The 17,255-nt window shown below is 41.9% G+C and overlaps 2 protein-coding genes across 3 annotated transcripts; one reads left to right on the top strand and one right to left on the bottom strand.

The window, feature by feature from the left end:
• Window positions 1-2,608: 2,608 nt before the first annotated feature.
• On the bottom strand, window positions 2,609-3,151 carry LOC112441568 (vacuolar protein sorting-associated protein 33A-like). Its single transcript, XM_059875021.1, has one exon. It carries the CDS (start codon window positions 3,134-3,136, stop codon window positions 2,609-2,611), a length of 528 nt encoding a protein of 175 aa, XP_059731004.1. The 5' UTR covers window positions 3,137-3,151.
• Window positions 3,152-12,359: 9,208 nt separating this feature from the next.
• LOC407218 (calcitonin-related polypeptide beta) lies at window positions 12,360-15,663 on the top strand. Of its 2 annotated transcripts, none has more exons than NM_001001149.2 (5): window positions 12,360-12,468; window positions 13,506-13,600; window positions 14,342-14,479; window positions 14,771-14,949; window positions 15,514-15,663. In NM_001001149.2, the coding sequence occupies exons 2-4, from the start codon at window positions 13,515-13,517 to the stop codon at window positions 14,922-14,924; spliced, it is 378 nt and encodes a 125-aa protein (NP_001001149.1). In that variant the 5' UTR covers window positions 12,360-12,468; window positions 13,506-13,514; the 3' UTR covers window positions 14,925-14,949; window positions 15,514-15,663. The 2 variants fall into 2 exon arrangements, with proteins under 2 accessions (NP_001001149.1, NP_001128134.1); NM_001134662.1 differs by having other exon boundaries at window positions 14,740-14,949.
• The last annotated feature ends 1,592 nt before the right edge of the window (window positions 15,664-17,255 follow it).

Raw genomic sequence — 17,255 nt, 5'->3', positions numbered from 1 at the left:
GAGCACTGTGGATTGAGTGCGTAGGACTCAAGCCAAGAACTGGCAGGAGCCCATGAGACACTCACTTGATGGCACCCCCAACCCCTGCCCCTCGGATGAGTCTGCCAGCATAATTTTTAAATTTCTAGATGAAAGAGACTCCTAAAACTTTTATTATTGAGCTTATATTTTTAGTTCATTTTTTCTTTAAGTTCTCATTATTTTTTATTAGAATATGCCTTGGAGTCAGTCATGCTGGGTACCTTTTCCAGGGTGCTCAGTACAGTCTTTCAATATATGATTTCAAGTTGCCTGTTATTTTAGTATATTTTTTCCCTTTTTTATGTTAATTTCTGCTGTATGGCAAAGTGATTGTTATACACACACACACATATACACACATATTCTATTAAAAAATATTCTTCTCCATTATGGTTCATTCTCTGTGCTATACAGTAAGACCTTGTTGTCAATCCATTCTATATACAAAAGCTTACATCTGCTAACCTGAACCTCCCACTGCATCCCTCCCAAACCCTCCTTGCTTGGCAACCATAAGTGCATTCTCTATGTCCATGAGTCCGTTTTTGTTTTGTATATACGTTCATCTGTGTCATATTTTAGATTCTACATATAAGCGATATGATATAGTATTTGTCTTTCTTTCTGACTTACCTCACTTAGTGTGATAATCTCTAGTCACACCCATGATGCAAATGACATTATTTTATTCTTTTTTATTTTAAAAAAGCTATTAATTTTTTAAACATATATATTTTTTATTTTAATTGGAGGCTAATTATTTTACAATATTGTGGTGGTTTTTGCCATACATTCACATGAATCAGCCATGGTTGTACATGTGTTCCCCATCCTGACCCTCCGTCCCACCTCCCTCCCCATCCCATCCCTCAGGGTCATCCCAGTGCACCAGCCCTGAGCACCCTGTCTCATGCATCGAACCTGGACTGGCAATCTGTTTCACATATGATAATATACATGTCTCAATGCTATTCTCTCAAATCATCCCACCCTCGCCTTCTCCCACTGAGTCCAACAGTCTATTCTTTACATCTGTGTCTCTTTTGGTATCTCGCATATAGGGTCATCGTTACCACCTTTATAAATTCCATATATATGCGTTAATATACTGTATTGGTATTTTTCTTTCTGACTTACTTCACTCTGTATAATAGGCTCCAGTTCCATCCACCTCATTAGAACTGATTCAAATGCATTCTTTTTAATAGCTGAGTAATATTCCATTGTGTATATGTACCACAGCTTTCTTATCTATTCATCTGCCGATGGACATCTGGGTTGCTTCCGTGTCCTAGCTATTGTAAATAGTGCTGTGATGACCATTGGAGTACACATGTCTCTTTCAATTCTGGTTTTCTCGGTGCGTATGCCCAGCAGCGGGATTGCTGGGTCATATGGGAGTTCCATTTCCAGCTTTTTAAGGAATCTCCACACTGTTCTCCATAGTGGCTATACTAGTTTGCATTCCCACCAACAGTGTAAGAGGGTTCCTTTTTTTCTCTGCACCCTCTCCAGCATTTCTTGTTTGTAGACTTTTTGATAGCAGCCTTTCTGACTGGCGTGAGATGGTACCTCATTGTGGTTTTGATTTGCATTTCTCTGATAATGACCGATGTTGAGCACCTTTTCATGTGTTAGCCATTTGTATGTCTTCTTTGGAGAAATGTCTGTTTAATTCTTTGGCCCATTTTTTGATTGGGTCGCTTTATTTTTCTGGAATTGAGCTGCAGGATTAAAAAAAACTATTTTTGGCTGGGTCTATATTGCTGGGAAGGCTTTTCTATAGCTGTGCATGGGCTTCTCATCAGGGTGGCTTCTCTTGTGAAGCATGGGCTCTAGGGTATGCAGGCTTCAGTAGCTGCAGCTCTCAGGCTCCAGAGCTCAGGCTTAATCGCCCTGTGGTATGTGGCTTCTTCCTAGATCAGGGATTGAACAAGGGTCTCTTGCATTGGCAGGCATATTTTTTACCACTGAACCACAAGGGAAGCCCCTATTTTATTCTTTTTTTTTTTTTTTTTTGGACCTAATCAAATTTATAAGCTTTTGCAAAGCAAGGGAAACTATAAACAAAATGAAGACAACATACGAACTGGGAGAAGTTATTTTCAAACAAGGCGATGGACAAGGGCTTAATTTCCAAAATATACAAATAGCTCATACAACTTAACGAAAAAATAAACAGTCCAATTAAAAAAAATAAGCATACGGTATAAACGGACATTTCTACAAAAAAGGTATACTGATGGCCAGTGTTCTTGCCTGGAGAATCCCAGGGACGGGGAAGCCTGGTGGGCTGCTGTCTATGGGGTCGCACAGAGTCCGACATGACTGAAGCAACTTAGCAGCAGCAGCAGCAGTAGGTACATGAAAAGATGCTCAATGTCACTAACCATTAGAAAAATGCAAATCAAAACCACATTGAGGTACCACCTTACACCAGTGAAAATGGCCATCATTATAAAGGCTACAAATAATAAATGCTGGAGGGGGTATGGAGCAAAGGGAAAAGGGAACCCTCCCACGCTACTGGTGGGAATACAAACCGGTGCAGCCACCATGGAAAACAGTATGAAGGTTCCTTAAAAAACTAGAATTGCCATGTGAAATAGCAATCCCACTCCCGGATATATATTTTGAACGCATCCTCCGATTCCATGGATAGGAGATCCCCATCAAAAGGAATAAGAACTAGGCTATACTCCTCCCTATGAATAAAGAATCCCAAAACACCCAGATCCTTCAACCGCTGTTCGCACAATAAGCTACGTCGTGGCACGAACAAAAGGTGGAAATCTCTTGCTGGGCCACGTCTGTCTTCACTGAGCACATTTTCAGCAATGATATCCATCAATTCTAGCCTGGGTCTGACAAAAAAAATTATATTCTTGACATCGGCTGCTGGCAAACGACTTCCTTTAAGCGTAAACATTTTTTCCACTTCATGTTCCTTCAACAGTGAATACTGTGCAATCAGGCCAAAGGGTCCAGTGAGATACTCATCCCAAACTATTGCCTTGCTTCCCACGCACTTGTCCAGGAACTCGCGCAGCTCGCAAAGCACTGCCTCGCGCAGCACGTTGAGGTTCACTCGCCGGTAGGACAAGTGGGCCGCCATCTTGCCCCACCGCCCCTTTAACCCCCTACTCGAACCAGATCTACATTCCCCTACGTGTCCTATTTTGTTCTTTTTTATGATTGAGTAGTAGACCATTGTATATATGTACCACATCTTCTTCATCCATTCATCTATTGATGGACATTTAGGTATTTCCATGTTTTCTGAATAGTGCTGCTAGGAACATCTGGGTGCATGCATCTTTTTGACTTACAGTTTTGTGTGCAGAGGAGTAAGATTGCTGGATGACATGGTAATTCTGTTTTCATTTTTCTGAGGAACCTCCATACTGTTTGCCACAGTGGCTGTACCAACTTACATTCCCACCAACAGTGTAGGAGGGTTCCCTTTTTTCCCATATCCTCTCCAGCATTTGTTATTTGTGGAGTTTTCGTTTTTATTTATTTGGCTGTGCTGCACAACCTGTGGGATCTTAGTTCCCTGACCAGGGATTGAACTCAGGACCCTGGCAGTGAGAGTGTGGAATCTTAATCACTGGCCCACCAAGGAATTCCTTGTAGTTTTTATTTTATTATTTTATTTTTATTTTTTTTTAATTTTATTTTATTTTTAAACTTTACATAATTGTATTAGTTTTGCCAAATTTTTAATGATGGCCATTTTGACTGATGTGAAGTGGTACCTCATTGCAGTTTTGATTTGCATTTCTCTAATAATTAATGACGTTGACCATCTTTTCACGTGCCTATTAGCCTCTGTATTTCTTCTTTGGAGAAATGTCTAGTTAGGTATTCTACCCATTTTTTGGTTGGGTCTTTTTTTGTTGTTGTTGTTGTTGAGTTGTATGAGCTGTTTGTATAGTTTGGAAATTAAACCCTTGTCAGGCAGATTGATTGCAAATATTTTCTCCCATTCCATAAGTTGTCTGTTTTGTTTATGGTTTCCTTTGCTGTGCAAAAGCTTGCAAATTTGATTAGGTCTGATTTGTTTATTTTTGTTTTTCTTTCTTTTTTTTTTTTTTTCTATTGCCTTGGGAAATTGACCTAAGGAAACATTAGCACATATTACGTCAGATAATGTTTTGCCTATGATCTCTTTTAGTTTTATGGTGTCCTGTCTTATGTTTAAGTCTTTAAACCATTTTGAGTTTGTTTTGTGTACGGTGAGAGAGTGTTAACTCCAGTGGTTTACATGCAGGTATCTGTCCAACTTTCCCAGCACCACTTGTTGAAGAGACTTTCTTTTTCCAATTGTATATTCTTGCTTCTTTTGTCAAAGATAATTTACTGTAGGTGTGTGGGCTTATTTCTGGACTCTGTCCTGTTCCATTCATCCATAATGTCTGTTTTTATGCCAAGATCACACTGTTTTTTCTTCCTTTCAGATTTTTTTTGGGGGGGGATGTAGATAATTTTTAAAGTCTTTATCGAATTTGTTACAATATTCCTCCTGTTTTATATTTTGTTTTTTTGACTGCCTGGCATATAGGGTCTTACTCCTCAATCAGGGATCAAACCTGCACCCCCTGGATTGGAACTCAAAGTCTTAACTACTGAACCACCAGGGAAGTCCCTGTCACACTGTTTTAATTACTGTAGCTTTGTAGTATTGTTTGCAGTCTGGGAGGGTTGTGCCTCCTGTTTTGTTCTTTTTCTTCAGGATTGCTTTGGCAATCCTGATTTGGTTCCATGTAAATTTTGGATTATTTGTTCTAGTTCTGTGAAAAATGCCATGGGTAATTTGATAGGGATCACATTAAATCTGTAGATTGCTTTGGGTAGTATGTCCATTTTAACCATCTTACTTCTTCCAACCCAAGAGCATGGACATCTTTCCATTTCTTTGAATAATCTTCAATTTCTTTTATTAATGTCTTATATTTCTCAGCATATAAATCTTTCACCTCCTTGGAAACATTTATTCCTAATTATTTTATTTTGGGGGGAGCAATTTTAAAAGGTATTGGTTTTGGAAATGAACAAATGTTTAATTCAATTAAAAGTATAACATCATTTATTCTATTACTTGTTAAATTTCTTTTATTTATTTATTTTAATTGGAGGCTAATTACTTTACAATACTGTAGTGGTTTTGCCATACATTGACATGAATCAGCCATGGGTGTACATGTGTCCCCCATCCTGAATCCCCCTTCCACCACCCTCCCAATCCCATCCCTCAGGGTCATCCCAATGCACCATATTTATTTATTTTTAATTGAAGGATAATTACTTTACAATATTGCTTTGGTTTCTGCCACACATTAACATGAATTAGCCATAGGTATACATATGCTCAGGCTTCCCTGGTAGCTCAGATGGTAAAGAATCTGCCTGCAATGCTGGAGACCTGGGTTCAATTTCTGGGTTGGGAAGATCCCCTGGAGGAGGGCATGGCAACATACTCCAGTGTTCTTGCCTGCCTGGAGAATCCCCATGTTCAGAGGAGCCTGGTGGGCTACAGTCCATGGGGTTGCAAAGAGTCAGACATGACTGAGTGACTAAGCACAGCATAGCACATACATATGTCTCGACTTCCCAGGCAGCACTAGTGGTAAAGAACCTACTTGCCAGTGCAGGAGACATAAGAGAAGTGGGTTTGATCCCTGGGTCAGGAGGAGGGCACTCCATTATTCTTGCTTGGAGAATCCCATGGACAGAGGAGCCTGGTGGGTCCCATAGGGTCACAAAGAGTCAGACACGACTGAAGCAACTTAGCATGCATGCTGCACATACATATGTCCCCTCCCTCTTGAACCTCCCTCCTACCCCCCCGACCTTTTCCCAACCCCTCTAGGTTGTTACAGAGCCTTAGTTTGAGTTTGCTGAGTCATACAGCAAATTTCCATTGATTATCTATTTTACATATTGTAGCGTATATGCTTCCATGCTCCTCTCTGCATTCATATTGCCCTCTCCTTCTTTCCCTGTACCTGTGTCCATAAATCTATTCTCTATGTCTGCATCTCCATTGCTGTCCTGCAAATAGGTTCATCAGTACCATCTTTCTAGATTCCATATATATGTGTTAATATATGATATTTGTTTTTCTATTTCTTACTTACTTCACTCTGTATAATAGGTTGTAGGCTCATCCACATCATTAGAACTGACTCAAATGTGTTTCTTTTTATGGCTGAGTAGTATTCCATTTTATATATGTACCACAGCTTCTTTATCCATTCATCTGTCGATGGACATCTAGTTTGCTTCCATTTCCTAGCTATTGTAAATAGGGCTGCAATGAACATTGTGGTACATGTGTCTTTTTCAATTTTGGTTTCCTCAGGGTATATGCCTTAAAGTGGCATTGCTGGGTTGTATGGTAGTTTTATTCCTAGTTTTTAAAAGAAATCTCCACACTGTCTTCCATAGTGGATGTATCAATTTATATTTCCACCAACAGTGCAAGAGGATTCTAAAAGGTATTTTTTTTTACATTCCCTTTTTGATATTTTATTATTAAAGAAATGCAATCAATTTTTGTATGTTAATCTTATACCCTGCTACTTTGCTGAATTAGTTTATCAGTTCTAATAGTTTTTGTGTAGATTCTTTAGGACTTTCTATATATATACTAGCATGTCATCTGCATAAATTACAATTTTGCCTCTTCCCTTCCAATTTGAATACTATCTATTTCTTTTTCTTGTCTGATTATTGTGGCTAGGACTTCCAATACTATGTTAATAGAAAAGGTGAGAGTGGGAACCCTTGTCTTATTCCAGATTTTAGTGAGAAGTCTTTCAGCTTTTCACCATTAAGTATTATATTGGCTGTGGGTTTGTCATAAATAGCTTTTACTATGTTGTGATATGTTCTCTCCATATCCACACTGGTAAGAGTTTTTTGCATGAATTGACTTTGAATATTCAGATAAAATAGACCTTAAATCAAAAAAAAGTTACAAGAGAAAAAGAAAGACATTCTATAGTAATAAAAGGCTCAATACATCAAGAAAATATATTAACTATAAAAATTTTCACGTGTACTAACAGATGCAAGCTATATGAAGCAAAAGCTGACAGAACTGATGGTAGAAATAGATAGTTCTTCAATAGTAGCTGAAGACTTCAATACCCTACTCCCAATAATGGATAAACAACCCAACAGAAGATAAAAAAATAGATTACTTAACACTATAAACCAACTAGATCTAACAGACATCTATAGAACACTCTGCCAAAGAATAATGGCATATATATTCTTCCCATTCTTCCCACCTAGACATTTTCTAGGGTAGACCATTTGTTAGGCCACCAATTAAGTCACAATCGACTAAAAAGATAGACATCATAAAAATTACCTTCACCAGTCACAACAGGATAAAGTTAGAAATCAGTAACAGAAAAATATCAGAACTTGTAGAAATGAAGCCACACTTTGAAACAAGCAATAGATCAAAGAAATAAGCAAAGTCAGAAAATGCTTACAGATGAATGAAAATGAAAATTCAATACACCAAAACTTATGTGATGCTGTGAAGGTAGTGCTAAGGGGGAAAATTACAGCCTCAAATCCTTATGTTAAAAATCAAGAAAGATTTGAAATCAACAACCTACCTTTGCAACTTAAGAAACTAGAAACAAAGAACAATTGAACTCAAAACTATCAGAAGGAATGAAATATTATATTACAGGAGAGATAAAGAAATGGAGATAAACAGTGAAGATAAACAGTGGAGAAAACCAGTGAATCCAAAACTGGTTCTTCAAAAACACTGACAAAATTAACAATGTTTTAGCTAGAGGGACTAAGGGGAAAAAAAAGAAGACTAAATTACTAAATCAGAAACAATACTGCAGACATTAATTACCACCAATTTTATAGTAATAAAAAAATAATGTGAGTACTGTGAAAAAACTGTATACCAACAAGTTGGCTAACCTAGATGAAATGGACAAATTCTTAGAAACACAAAATGTACCAAGACTAAATCTTGAAGGAATAGATAATCCAAATACACATATAACCAGCAAGGAGATTGAATCAGTAAACAAAAATCTTCTAGTAAAGAGAAACTCTGGATCTGATGGCTTCACTGGTGAATACTACAAACACTTGAAGAAAACAAATACCAATGCTACTCAAAAATTTCCAAAAACGGAAAGAAAAAGCACCACATCCTAATCTATCCTACAAGGCCAACATTATCCTGATACCAAAGTCAGATTCTGCAATGAAAAAAACAAAACAGGACAAAAACCCTACCGTCCAATATCCCTTATGATCATGGATATAGAAATCCTCAACAAAATACCAGAAATTGAATTCAGCAGCACATTAAAAAGACTCTATAACATAACCAAATGAGACTAATTTCTGGAATGCAAGAATTATTTGAAATATGAAAATTGATGAATTAGTTACTCCACAGGAAAAGAATGATTGGAATAAAATGCACATGCTTATCTTCAATGATACAGAAAATGTATCTGGAAAACTTAACACCCTTTCATGATAAAAAAACTTTCAACTAGGAACAGAAGGAAAGTGCCTCTACGTAATTAAAACTATATATGAAAAACCCAACAGTAACATTGAGTATAGTGTTACTATACTAACTATACTCAAAAATGAAAAACTCAAAGCTTTCCCTCCAAGATCTGGAATAAGATTCCCACCAGAAACCATAAAACTCCTAGAAGAAAACATACTCAGTAAACTTGATATTGATCTTAGCAATATCTTTCTAGATATTCCCAGGCAAGGGACACAATAGCAAAATTAAACAAATGGGACTACATTAAACTAAAAAGCTTCTGCACAGCAAGAGAAATCATGAATAAAATGAAGAGACAACCTACTAAAAGAAAGAAAATATTTGTAAATTATATATTGAATAGGGATTAATATCCAAAATCTATAAAGCCTCACAAACTCAATAGCAAATAAAAGAGGTGGGGGAGAGAAGATCTAAATACATATTTTTCCAAAGAAGAAATATACATGCCTAATAAGTACACGAAAAGGTGCTCAGAAATTCTAATCAGAGAAATGCAAATCAAAACCACAGTGAATATCACATCACACCTGTTAGAATGCCTATTAGAAGAAGCCAAGAGGCTTCCTGATCTGATGGTCTGGTGGTTAAGAATCAGCCTTGTAATGCAAGGGACACCGGTTCATTTTCTGGTCTGGGAAGATCCCACACTGTGGTAACAACTAAGTCCCCACAGCCAAACTACTGAGCCCATGTCTGCAAGTAAAGAAGCCCGTACCTTGAGAGCACATGCTCTGCAACAAGTGTTCACTTGGTAAAACAGGGATGGGCTCAGAGGAGAATGGTTTTATGTCTCATAGTAAGAGACTCTAGACTTAAAAAAAAAAAAAAACAAAAAAAACAAAACCCTAGGGTTAACCTTCCTTTCCTTGTCTCATTACTGGAAACTTTGATGGGGAAACCAATTCTGCATGTTAAATAAAATGTCTCTGAAATGTGTGAGCTCACAATTTTGAAATCGGTTGAAAGCTGCGCTACCTAAGTAGGTCTGGTTTCTCGGCTGACTGGGACTAGAGTCCTATAATAGCATAGAGACTGGCTGGTAAATCTGCCACAGTAAATTAATTTCCATTATTTAACAAACATTGGGTGAGTGCCACCTGGTGTGCAACACACTCTGCTATGTTTCAAAGGAAGGACTTGGGGTTTTGTTTGTCAATTTGTTTTTGAACCTTGCCCCAGCTCAGCATCAGCACACCTTAGAAATTCAGAGTACTTGATGGATGAGTTATCTTAATCCCTCTCTATCTGGACAGACTGACTTTTCAAGAAAAGCTGGACTTGCTGGAGGCTGTGTTAGCACCCTCTTGGAGCGGACCTTGAAGATTTCAAGAGTGGAGAATGAATGTGAGCTTGGAAGACTGACAGTACACGTGGAAGCCAGGAGTAGAGTTCTGAGCCCACATAGTCACAGCGTTATAAATTTGGCTTTTGAAGTCCTCCTTTCTTAACCATTTTGCATCACCATTGCACTGGTGAAGACAATGGTTCTCTCCATAGGAAAAGGCAATCCAAGAACACCCATACTTAGAAATGACTTCAGATCAGAAACCTCGGGTCTTGGAAGTCATTTTGGCAAAACTGTTTTCCACCTGAGTTTTAAAGCCTTTCCTACAACAGTCTTAAGTGGCAGAGCCCACTTAAATGCCGCAAAACATCTGCATTGCCGCGGTCGTCAATTTGGTCTTGGGGCCGAGCCCCCAACCCCCTGTCTGGGTGTCAGCCCACGATTTCTGCTTCTAGACACCAGGATAGAAGGAGCCCGCGGTCCGCCATCCTGAATCCTTCCCTTGCACATCTTCCCTTTCCCGGCTCTGTGTCCAATCGCACTCGCGCGCTTCTGACTGGTTAAGCCCCTACTGCTGCAATCCTGCCAGAGGAGAGCTAGTTTCAGACACCCAGTTCCCCTGCCCCAAGACTTTATTCCCTTGTACCAGTGCCACCCCTGGGTTTAAGAAGCAGAAAATTGGAATAAGGGCATCTTGGAAGTTGGATGTCCTGAACCCTGAGAGCACCAACCTGAAGGGGAAGAGATGTGCCGCAAGGCAGGCGTGTCGAATGGAACACTGAAGCTTGACACTGAGGTCTGGGGTGTGAACCTGTGGCTCGGTCACTCGTGTCTCATTTCAGCTAGTATCAGTTCTCCCCGAGAAAAGAAGCTACCTGGGATCTGTGTCCCCCGACCCCCTCCCTCCCCCCGCCACGCTCTGCAATGCCGCTGCAGTGCTTGCGGCGCTGGAGGGTCTCTACAGGCTGCTTGGATCATGTGCTGTGTGTTCAGACCCAGCGATCCTGTGTACAGGGAGAAGCGTCTTTCTCTGCGTTCCACCTGCTGAGGACAGCAAGTCAGGACCTCAGACCTTCCTGGAAGGCTTAGAGAAGTCGCTCCAACAGAGAGATCCAGAAACCTGTTGAGCAGGGTGTAGGAGGGTCGAGGTGCTGGGCAATCGGGTTTTACAGAGCACGTTTATTCCAGAGAGTCATGGAAGCAGGGCGTAATTCTGCTCCTGTGTGCTGCACGCTTGCTGCCGGACTGTGAACATCACCTGGATGCCCCGGTGCACCAGTGTCATTTTGTGAGTGCCTGTGGTTAGGGAGCGCGCACCTGTTTGGAGTCAGTACTGAGTTTGTGAGTGTGTAAGAGTAGACAGAAGCCAGCATGGGATTACACTCCTGCAGGACTCTTCAGCACCATCAAGCTTGGCGGGCTTTCTAGCAGAGGACTGAATTGCAGTAGATGAGGGTGCAGGGTCACTGGAACATCTTGGCAAACAGCAGCCGGAAGCAAGGGGCAGCTGGGCAAATGGTTGGGAAAGGAGGGTGAGCATTAGGTGATGAATGGTGGGGGAGGAAGCATGGGGCTAGAGGTCCGCTTGGAAGCTGGGAGGCATCTAAGCCTTGCACTTCCCTGCTCATGCTCAGTGGGGCATCCAGCCTCTCCTTACCCAGTGACGGACCACCCAGCATGACTCCAGGTAGCTGCGGAGGGTGTTGATTGGGAATGTGTATCGTGATCCCACGGAATCTCCTATGAATTTCCCTGGTAAGCTCTTATAGATCCCTAACTGGGAGGAAAACGGGTACATGGTTAGTAATGATAGCATTCCTTCAAGACTGGAATATGATTCCCATTTCAGAGATAAGTATGTTGAGACTTTACTAGTTTCTAGCCCACAGTTCTACCACCTGGCAAACTTATAGCTGGAACAGAGTTGAAATCTGACAAAGTTCCTGGACTTCTATCCTTTTATCTCCACACGCCCTCTCTTCTGTGTGCGCTTCCTGCCGACTGAATCCGACTCCCCGCTTGGGCACAGAATCATCAACTCTGCTGCGCATTAACCCTGAAGCGCTCTTGGACGGGGGTCTATGGTCAAATCTAGGGGAGTCAGGGTTCTCTCTAATGCTGGATTCTATTCTACAGAATAGCACGGCTGGGGATGGAGTGGGACACGTGCCTGTTCAAAACCCTTGAAAGCAAACAGGTAAAACTGTCCTCAAATTTCAACTTACTTTTCCTGTGTTTTTCATTTGTCCTCACCAACCCCCCTCTGTGCCTCCCTCCCACCCCCGCCATCAATGACCTCAATGCAAATACAAGTGGGGTGGTACTTCTGGATGCTCCATGTTCTGGACGCAAGTGGTGACACAATCCTTCTGGGGCTCACATCCTTCCCCTCATTGGTTGCCCGGAGCTCCTGGAACCCCCCTGGACCCAGAGCAGCGGGAATAAAAGCAGCTGCTCATGCTGGGAGGATTCAGAGGCATTCAAGTGTCTCTGCCACTTCTGCCAGACTGCCACTGCCTGCTGCCAAAGCTACTGCTGCTGCTCCTTCCTCTGCTCCCAGCCACCTGGTGCCGGCTGTCAGGTAAGCCCGGAGATTCCTGCTTAGCTGAGATTCTGTTTCTCTCCCCTCCTTTCCCTCTGTCTCTCGAGTACTTTTTCTTAGCGGATCTCTTCCCGTCTGAATGGCTCTGTCCACTCCTGTCCTGGTGTCTTCACACAAGCTGAGTTACTCTGCAAGGCTCCTTCCACAGGTAACACTGGATGGTCTCAGTTTGCAAACTCTCTTCACTCTTCTTGTGCCCAGGCGGGCTCCAGTCTCTTTCCCGCAGCTCATGTGCTTAGGTCAGTTTGGGATGCTGGAGCTTCCAGGTACAGCAGGCTGATCCTGATGCAGGAATAGCTTTGTGCGGCCAGTTGCTGTCACAGGTCACATCTCATGCCTAGGGGACCGGGGGAAATGTGTTTGGAACCCAGGACAGTGCAGGCAGGTGGGAAATAGGCACAATGACTGAAGGGCAGACAGTCATTAAATGAAACCCCCTGTTGTGGGTTCTGGGAACTTTTCCCCCAGTTTTTGTCCTGGGTCCCAATTTGAGGCTCTCCCAGCTTGCTTCTTACAGGGTCCTCTTTGCAAAGTGTGGAGTGACTGACCGGTAGAATTTGGTTCTTTAATTTCTCAAGGATTCCAACTTCAGTGATAAATCATCTCTAACCCCCTCCCCCAATCAGGTATGAGGGAAAACCCAGCACTGGGATGACAGCTTTGAGTTGTACAAGGGGAAAAGGTGTGGTGACGGGTACAGACAGACCCAGTCTGTCTTCCAGGAGTCCTGGCCAACAGGTTGTATGTGAGAGTGTGTGGGGTGCTGGGGAGGGGGCTATGGTCAGAGATTTCCTCACCCAGTTCTCCTGGAAGGTTTCTTTTTCTAAACCACGCATCCTACAGGCTTACTGGATCATCCAGCAGTCCACTTCGCCAAGGAGGTGAAGGGGAGTGAAATGACCCGCCTGAAGCCAGGATGCAAGGGAATTAGAGGCACAGGCAGGAGCAGAGCCCAGATCTGTGGGCTCAGGGAATTTGGACCTGCCACAGGTGCTGACATTATTCTTCCTTTACAGAGAGGTGTCATGGGCTTCTGGAAGTTCCCCCCATTCTTGGTCCTCAGCATCCTGGTCTTGTACCAGGCAGGCATGTTTCATGCAGCACCATTCAGGTAAGACAGCCCTGCTAGGATTCTCTCACCCCCCCTGGCCCCTGGTTCATAAAATTCTGTGTTCCCATGCTGTATCTGGCTTTCACGGAGGGGTTGGTAATGTATGAATGTAAACTATATATAAATTTATCATTTTTATGAGGCAAAGATATGTAGCACGCAGTTACAAATAGACATGACATATACGTTACACTGTTATTGTAAACTTCATATAACTTATTTCTTCTTATCAAATATTTGTATCTTTAGGAAGTCTATTTATTAATTTAACCATAATTTGAGAAATGGATCGCATCCTAATCTGCTAATTATTTTGCCAACAAATTTGTTATTTAGATGTATGGGACCTATACATCTAATTTCTCGTCTTCATTTAGAATACACTAAACTGAAACCATTTTCAGATTTAAACTATCATTATCATTTAATTTTTAATAATGGCTGTATTTAACACTAAGTTCATAAAATTCCTGAAAATCTAACCATCAGTTTTCCCAAGCCTAGATAATCCACTAGAGGTTTGGAGCAAACCACTTCTTTGAGGTGACACCAGAGCCTAAATTCTGGAGAAGCCGCAGTTTTGGATGGATTACTGGCCTCTTGCCCTCTCCATTGATAGATGGGGCAGTCACATCCTCAGGGGAAGTCGCAGAAACCAGGAGACCTAGCTGCTTATCCTGGACGTGGGGGTATCGGGCGGCGAGGCTCAGAGCTGGTGTTGAGCTTGCTTCTCCTCCCTAGGTCTGTCTTTGATGGGCGTTTTGATCCTGCTACCCTGGATGAGGAGGAATCGCGCCTCCTACTGGCTGCGATGGTGAATGACTACGAGCAGATGAGGGCCCGGGAGTCGGAGAAGGCTCAGAAGACCGAGGGCTCCCGGTGAGACGCCCTGCCCCACCCAGCACAGGGCATCCTCTGCCTCCTGTCCTGCCCAGAAAGGCATATCCTGGAGCCACCTTTGGGTTTTCTGACACCCCTAAAAATGTCTATGGGAAGTGATTGTGGCCCTTTCTCTAACGGCCTGTGGTATTCTGCTGTCATGACCATTTCTAGCAGAAATACTTAAGGTTTATTGGTGCCTCTCAGAGCAGTAATTTTCCATGATGATTCTGAGGGGCAGCACCCACTTTCATTAATAGCCCTTTTCTTTTCCTCTATGCTGCAAATCAGCATCCAGAAGAGAGCCTGCAACACTGCCACCTGCATGACCCATCGCCTGGCAGGCTGGCTGAGCAGATCTGGGAGTATGGTGAGGAGCAACTTGCTGCCGACCAAGATGGGTTTCAAGATCTTCAATGGGCCCCGCAGGAACTCCTGGTTTTAAACAGTGAAATGACGCTGGGAATAAGGTGACTGCTCTTTGTACTACTAGATGGGAGGATAACCGACTGGGTACTTCAGGGTACAGTCCACACTCTAACCCTTCATGGGTTCCCATGGGTGAAAAATCCACAGGGGAAGGAGCCCACACCAGTGTCTGGAGAAAGAACATAGAGTCCCAATAGCTGAAAACCCTAAAACTTGGGTTCATTTTTCTCTATTTTTTCAGTCTCTTCTTGTGACACTGAGATCCTCTGCCAGGAAATATCAATTGTGTTTATTTAAAACATGGGTCTCTGGATTATAACTGTGACTATTCTAGCATTTGAGTTTGAAAGGCAATTATTCTTTCCTTTTAGAGTATGCCCTACTATGTCACGTACATCTGAATTCAGAGTATAGACTTGGGTTCAAGTCTGTCTGTCTGTCCCCTACTAACCATATGATTATGGTCCTGACCCACTCTGAGCCTCAGCTTTCATCTAACTTGAATGCAACAACAGTATCATCAATATAAAAAAATAATTGTGATAATACATGACAGGAGCCTCTTAACTAATAAGTAATATTTGTTACATTTTCCCCCCTCCTAGGTCACCAGGAAGCTGAACTCTACTTTTAGTTTGCATGAAGGCACCTTACAAAAAAAGAAAATAGCATGGAAGATACCCATGTATGCATGCTTCTCGATATTGAAAACATTCTTCTTTTCCCTGAAATAAACTAAATGCAGAATAAAATAATTAAAGTTATCTAGTGTGCATCTTTTTTTTATATCAATATATTTGATTCTGTATTCAATAAGTATGACACATATCTCATTGGCTTATCTGGTAGCAAATCTGGGCCCTGTCAGCCAACCTGTCAGCTGTTCTGCTAAACCTCAGGGGCATATGAGGTCACTGCCTTCTGGGTGTCTGGGGGTACATAGTAATGCTGAGCCTCAGTGGGTCTCTTTGTTTAAAGAAATGTTCTCATTTGTACACTTCATCAAGATAAAAAATATATTTTCAATACACTTAAAAGGAGTGATGCTGTTTTTCCCATGAGAACCTCAGAGACCTGTGAACAGTTTGTGACCAGGCTGGCTCAAATGAAGCAATGATCCCATGCTTGGGGTACGCTCAGTGTCTAGTGACACACCCTTATTAGAATTAGAATACTCTGCATCTCAAGAAGATATTCACATTTATTTTCAGAGAGTGCCCTAGTCCCCTGCCCTAGGAGTTACCTGTTCTCTTCTCCTTGACTCAGGTTTGTCCTTACTCATCCCTGTCTTCCCTCCCAACAGCACCCCTTCATTCACTTCATAGCCTGCAAAGCCCTTAAGAATAAGGGCTCACAGTTTACAAGGGGATCACAGACTGGCAGACCTGGAAAGACCATCAGATACCATCTAATCCAACTTTTTACTCGGAGATGCAGAGAAGACCCTTGCATTCACAGAGCTCATATTCTAATGGGGGACGGGGGGAGATTTAGGTGATACATGCTCTAGAATCGGAGATACTTAGTATTGGAAGGAATATGGGATGTCATAGGAGGTAAAGGCTTATTCTATATAGAAATTTTCAGCATTAACATCCCTAGTATCTGTTGGAAATGCTGGTGACAAGCTGTTGACTATAACATTCAAGGTTACCAGGGAAGCCAATTCTACCGGTGGGCAGTCGGTTAAGTGGGATTGTTTGGTTGGAAAAATCATCCCCTCTTACTCAATTGACTATTATTTCTTCAGAAGCACACAGAATTATGACTCTTGCTCCCATTCAGTCTGTACTCAGCACAGTAGCCCAGTGTTAGCTGCAAAGGTAGATCAGACCATGTCTCCCTTTGGTACAGAATACTCCATTGAGTCCCCATCTCACAGAGAAGAGACCTGGGACATCGCAATGGCTTACAAGGCTCAAGTTCATCTGCCCTTCCTCTCCCCTCACCAATAGTCTCACTACCACCTGGTCTCACATCCTACTTCTCCCTCGCACTAGCCTTCTTATGATTCCTCATTTTATATCCATCAACAACAATCCCCTCAAGTATTTGCACCTGCTGGTACCTCTCTGCAGAATGCTCTTAACCTGTGGCCCTAACTCCTCTGGATATTTATTCAAATATCATCTATCCTGGCTATCTTTTCTGATATTGTCCCTCACCTGCCCACCCTAACACTCTTTGCCTCTTTCTTTTTACTTCTTTACTACTTATTACCTAACATCATAACATGTATTTTATTTAGCTAACTTATTATGTATATTCCATCCTTTGTAAACAATTTAAGTTCCACCTATATAGGAATATGGCTATTTCATTAATTGCTGAAATGCCTGGCACGAGG

The sequence above is a fragment of the Bos taurus genome, chromosome 15 (genome assembly GCF_002263795.3).
Source record: "Bos taurus isolate L1 Dominette 01449 registration number 42190680 breed Hereford chromosome 15, ARS-UCD2.0, whole genome shotgun sequence".
Lineage (NCBI taxonomy): Eukaryota > Metazoa > Chordata > Mammalia > Artiodactyla > Bovidae > Bos > Bos taurus.
This window is presented reverse-complemented; position numbering and strand designations above follow the sequence as displayed.